This window comes from Eimeria tenella, genomic scaffold (assembly GCF_000499545.2).
Source record: "Eimeria tenella Houghton genomic scaffold, Eth_scaff679, whole genome shotgun sequence".
NCBI classification, from domain to species: Eukaryota; Apicomplexa; class Conoidasida; order Eucoccidiorida; family Eimeriidae; genus Eimeria; species Eimeria tenella.
The window spans coordinates 1-5499 of NW_013545802.1; the positions used below are offsets into that span (position 1 = coordinate 1).

Below are 5499 nucleotides of genomic sequence, written 5' to 3' on the forward strand. Positions count from 1 at the left end.
GCCTCAGTGCTGAACCCTAAACCCTAAACCCTAAACCCTAGACCCTAAACCCTAAACCCTAAACCCCACACTTTCAAGCTTAAGTTGAAACCAGAGGAGCCGAATATGAAAGAACCACGAGATGCGCAAACACCACTGAACTCCCCGAACCCCAAACCCTAAACCCTAAACCCTAAACCCTAAACCCTAAACCCTAAACCCTAAACCCTAAACCCTAAACCCTAAACCCTCGTACCTGAAGCAGCACTGGCAAAATTTGCCGCTCTACAACAGACCTATCGAAGGCCGTGGCCATGGCCCCCAAACATTCCAGGCAAACCACGCGCACTTCAAGCGACTCTGCCACGCAAACCCTAAACCCTAAACCCTAAACCCTAAACCCTAGACCCTAGACCCTCAGTGTTGAGGCACAGACAGGCAAAGCCCCAAACCCTAAACCCCTAATCGGGACGAGCCCGTGGGGAGAGCAAATGCATCCCAAACCCTCGCTACTCGACTGCCTGTCCCTAAACCCTAAACCCTAAACCCTAAACCCTAAACCCTACCTGCACTAGCAATAAGAGAAAGCATGCGCGGCAGGAAGAGCGTGCGGTGCACAGAGTAGCCAAATGAAGCAAAGCAAACCCTCAAAGTGGAAACTGCTGCTTTTTGAATTTCAGGGGCCTGCAGCAACGCAAACCCTAAACCCTAAACCCTAAACCCTAAACCCTAAACCCTAGGTTTGTGGGGATCTTCTTCGGTCGTTTCAAGCCCGGAACTCCCGCATTTCTGAGACACCCACTTCGCCGCTTCCCTGCAAGCTAGGGTTTGAGTTTAGGGTTTGGGGTTTAGGGTTTAGGGTTTAGGGTTTAGTTGCCTGAATGTCGAGGCACTTCAGCAAGAAAGGCAGAAGGTCTTTGTTCAAAGTTTCCTCCGATGCAGATTCGCTCAAAAAGGGAATTTCCTTTAACTGCAAATAAATAAATAAATAAATAAATAATAAATAAATGAATAAACAAATAACAATAAATAAATAAATAATAAATAATAAATAATAAATAATAAATAAATAAACAAGGGAATAAATGAATTACTTAGAATTTAAAATTTAAAAAATGGAAAATTGAAAATGACAAAGTGGAAGCAGCAAAACATAAAAAGCTCGTAAACTGCTACTGCCAAATAAAGATAAATAAAAAACATAATTAATCAATTAATTAATTAATTAATTAATTAACTAATTAATTAATTGTATCTATAATTAATTAATTAATTGATTAATTGATCAGTTAATTAATTATATCTATGTATAATTAATTGATTAATTAATTAATTATATCTATATATAATTAATCGTATATTTTAAGTAATTAATTAGTTAATTAATTATATGTAGATATAATTAATTAATTAATTAGTTAATTGGCAAACTAATTAATTAATTTCTTCATTTTAAATCAAAATAATTAATTTATTGATTAATCAATTTAAATAATTAAATCAATTAATTAATTAGTTATCCAAGTGATTAGCAAATGAATGAATCATTAGACAACAATCAACAAACGCAATTAATTAATTGATCAAATAAAATTAAATGAACGAATGAATTAATTAAATTGTTTATTCATTTATTTATCTGATTTATTTATTTATTTATTTTTTTAATTTAATTATTTAATTTATTTATTTATTTATTTATTTATTTATTTATTTATTTATTTTGACCCACAAGCTGCACTACAGCTTCGACTTGAATTTCTTTGGCCGTCAGCAGCGGCAGCAGCAGCGGCCAAATGGCAGCAGCAAAGTACTTCTTGTCTTTGAGCTGCAGCAGCAGCAGCAGCAGCAGCAGCAAACTGCAAATTTGAAAAGCCATCTTGTCCTTTAAAAGATTAATTAGTTAATTATTTATTTCTTTATTTATCAAATATATCTTTGGCCGGGACTAAGGCGAAAAACAGCAAAAAAGATATTAAAAAGAGGCAAAAGAAGACAAGCTGCAGCAGCAGCAGCAGCAGCAGCGGCAGCAGCAGCAGCAGCAGCAGAGGATGAACACGCACTCAGCAAAGCAGCAGATGGCCTCAATGACAAAACAAGAACCGAAATAAAAGCGAACAAATGAATAAATAAAATAAATAAATAAATGAATAAATAAAAACACAAGTAAATAAATAAATAAATAAATAATAAATTTGAATCTGACCGCCTTGGCAGCAAAAAAGATATTTGGCAGCAGCAGCGGCAGCAGCGCCGGGTACTTGAGAGCAGCAAGAAGTGGCTGCAGCACGTGGACCTTGAGTATCTGCGGCTGCTGCAGCTGCTGCTGCTGCTGCAGCAGCTGCAGCAGCCCCGCGAGGAACTGCTGCTGCTGCTGCTGCTCCTTTTCTTGGAGACAACTCAAGAACTGAAGAGCTCTTGTCTCCAAACATAGAAAAAAAGAGTTTTTTAAAAAAGCAGAGATGGGGGGTCTTTCTTTTGGATTGCTGCTGAGGCCTCGAGACAGCAGCTCCAGCAGCTCTCCTGCTGCTGCTGCTGCTGCTGCTGCGGGCCCTGCTGCTGCAGCAGGACCCCCCGCTCCTGCTGCTGCTGCTTCCTGAAACAGAGAGCCCGGAGGGAAGGATGAAGCGCGCAGAGGAGACAGCTGGGCGCACTGCAGCAGCAGCAGCAGCAGCAACAGCAGCAACAACACCCGCAGCAGCAGCAGCAGCAGCAACAGCAAGAGCAGCAGCACATGAACTCGCGTGCACGCCGCGGGTCTTTTCCCTTAGCAGCTGGAGCCCTGCGTCAAGAGCCCGGGGTCTCCAAATTAGTGCCTAGGGTTAAGGGTTTAGGGTTTAGGGGTTAGGGTTTAGGGTTTAGGGTTTAGGGTTTAGGGTTTGGACCTGCTGCTTGTGGGCCTCCACGTCGCCGTCTCGGGAGTTGGGCAAATTAGCTGCTCCCAAGCACTCGGCGACGAGCAGCGAAAAGGAAAAAACATCAGCAGCAGCAGCAGCAGCAGGATCAGCAGCAGCAGCAGCAGCAGCAGCAGCACGGGGCGGATAGAAACCCGCGAGCTCCGGGGCTGTATAGCGCAGAGGAGGGGCCAGGGCCACTCCGACGCTGCCGCTGCTGCGGTGTACATACAGCGCACACACCGAGGGTTTAGGGTTTAGGGTTTAGGGTTTGGGGCGCAGCGCCCTCAGCAGCCGTCCCGCCCTCGCACTTCTAAGGACTCCAAACCCTAAACCCTAAACCCTAAACCCTGGAGGTCACCTGTAGCTGAAGGCGAAGCCCGCAGCCTTGCTGCTGCCGCAGCCGCTGCCGCTGCTGCTGCTGCTGCTGCTGCTGCTGCTGCCGCTTTGCTGCTCCCTGGCGAAGCAAAGGCCCCCCAGCAGCCAGCGGCCGCTGCTGTCAACAAACACGCTTTCGGGGTGTATGTTGAGGTGCAGCAGCTGCGCATTAAAATGCAAAAAAGAAATTGCTTCTGCAACATCCAAAAGACCCCTTTTTGCTTCCAAAACCGACAGCCTCCTGCTGCTGCTGCTGCTGCTGCTGCTGCTGTGGCTGCCCTGCGTGTCCAGCGGCAGGCGCCCCGGGGGTCCCCCTGCGGGGGGGCCCGGGGGGGCCCCCGGGGGGCCCCCCGGGGGGGCCCCCGGGGGGGCCCCCGGGGGGGCCCCCGGGGGGGCCCCCGGGGGGGTCCCCGGGGGCCCCGGGGCCCCCCAGTCAACGGAAGACAGAAGGGGGACTGGGGAAGGCGAAGCGTCGCTCAGGAACATCTTCAGGGCTCTGCGGAGAGGCCATGGGGTGTCTGTGCACCTGAGGGGAGGCTGAACAACTCCAGAGCTGCTCCAGCAGCAGCAGCAGCAGCAGCAGCTGGCACGCCGGTCACAAACTAAAAAGAAGTATCTGCGGCTGCAGGGGGACTTCTGCAAATGGAAATGAAATGTGTTAATCCAAAAACTGATGCATCACTTTGATAGGGTGTCTATACACCCCGCTGCAACAGCAGCCGAAGGCAATCTGCGGGCGCCACTTAACTTTGGGGGCCCCCCACGGGCTCAATGGTCGAAATGCCGCGAGAAAACAGATTTAATTCTAAAAACAAATTAATAATAATCAAATACAACAAATATAAACAAGAAAAGAATTAAAAAGAGCCACAAACGGCCGCGGATGCTGCTGCATGCTGCGTACAGAAGCCATGGCGTCGGCGGCGCGCCCAGCACAGCAAGCTGCCGTTTCCGAATTCGCCTTTTTGGAATCTAAATTGAATTTTGTCATTTATTTCGAAAATTAAATTTATCCAAAGACAATTCAGCTGCTTTTGAGGACTCTGAGGAGCAGCGGGGAACGCCGGGCGGCCGCAGTAGCACGTGCTGCGAAATGAGGTGTATGTACACCTGGGAGTAGACGGGCCGCCTCGCCGCGCTCTTTTCTATCATTTTAATTCCCAAACTCCAATAAAACTCTCCTAGCCGCCAAGTTAGGTAAAATAAAGGAATATACGTCCCTAAGGTCGCTGCTGCTGCAGCTGCTGCTTTCCTTTTAGCTGCTGGAGGAACAGCAACTACGGCCCTGCGCCGCGCTGCGGCACCGCAACATGCGCCAGCAACAGCAGCAGCAGCAGCAGCAACTGCAGCAGCAGCAGCAGCAACCGCAGCAGCACTCCACTGGCCCAGATGAACTCCTCGAGGAGCTGTGGGGGGGTGCAGGAGGCCTACAGGGCTATCTGCCGCTTACTAAACCCCTGAAGCAGCAGCAGCAGCAGCAGCAGCAAGAGCAGCGGCAGCAGCAGCCAGAGCAGCACGATGAAACTGCCTCTGCAGCAGCAGCAGAAGACCTCCAGCAGCAAGTGAGTCTCAAAGCGGGCGAAAAGTTTCTTTTGTGTCTTTTCAGGTGTACAGACACCTCAGGGCGTGTGGGGCCTTCAGGTGTATCCGCAACTCGAGGTGTACGTACACCTCGTTTGCTGCTGTCCACGCAGAGCGATTATTACTCTTTGGCATTTCTGTTTTTTCAAGAAAGAGATGCGCAGCAGCAGGAGCACCTCCACAAGCCTCTCAAGGAGTAACTCAACGAAACCCTAAACCCTAAACCCTAGGCCCTATACCCTAAACCCTAGACCGTAGACCTGAAAGGAGACTCCGCATTCAAACAGAAAACCCTACCGCTTCCCACTAGGGTTTACCAGTGTGGGGGCCTCTCCACAAAGCTGGCCACCTAGGGTTTAGGGTTTAGGGTTTAGGGTTTAGGGTTTAGGGTTTGCGCGTGCAGGCTGGAGAGCGTGCTGGACCCTCTTTGCTGCTCGCTGCGCTTCTTGCGGGGCCTCGCGCTGCAGCAGCAGCAGCTGCAGCAGTCGCGGGACAAATTGCTGCTGTCTTGTGCAGGCATAAAAAGTGCCCTCAAGTATTTGCTGCAGCGCCAGACGCAGGCCGAGGTAAACCCTAAACCCTAAACCCTAAACCCTAGTGCCCCCGTGGGTTCGTTTGCCTGGCCGCGGCTGCGGCTCCTCGCTGTGCGCTGGGCTCCGCTGCTCCT

At 49.0% G+C, this 5499-nt stretch overlaps 2 protein-coding genes across 2 annotated transcripts; one reads left to right on the forward strand and one right to left on the reverse strand.

Moving 5' to 3' along the window:
• Window positions 1-235: 235 nt before the first annotated feature.
• ETH_00003530 (SCY kinase-related protein (incomplete catalytic triad), putative) lies at window positions 236-3737 on the reverse strand (the record flags this gene model as incomplete). Its single annotated transcript, XM_013380532.1, has 7 exons — window positions 236-339; window positions 546-663; window positions 857-949; window positions 1712-1807; window positions 2186-2632; window positions 2865-3090; window positions 3235-3737. Coding segments are annotated over 7 exons (1587 nt in total), but the record flags the coding sequence as incomplete, so codon positions are not given.
• An 824-nt stretch (window positions 3738-4561) lies between these two features.
• ETH_00003535 (uncharacterized protein) lies at window positions 4562-5416 on the forward strand (the record flags this gene model as incomplete). The annotated part of the gene is made up of 3 exons (XM_013380533.1): window positions 4562-4813; window positions 4946-5028; window positions 5236-5416. 3 exons carry the CDS (start codon window positions 4562-4564, stop codon window positions 5414-5416), a joined length of 516 nt encoding a protein of 171 aa, XP_013235987.1.
• Between the last annotated feature and the right edge of the window lie 83 nt (window positions 5417-5499).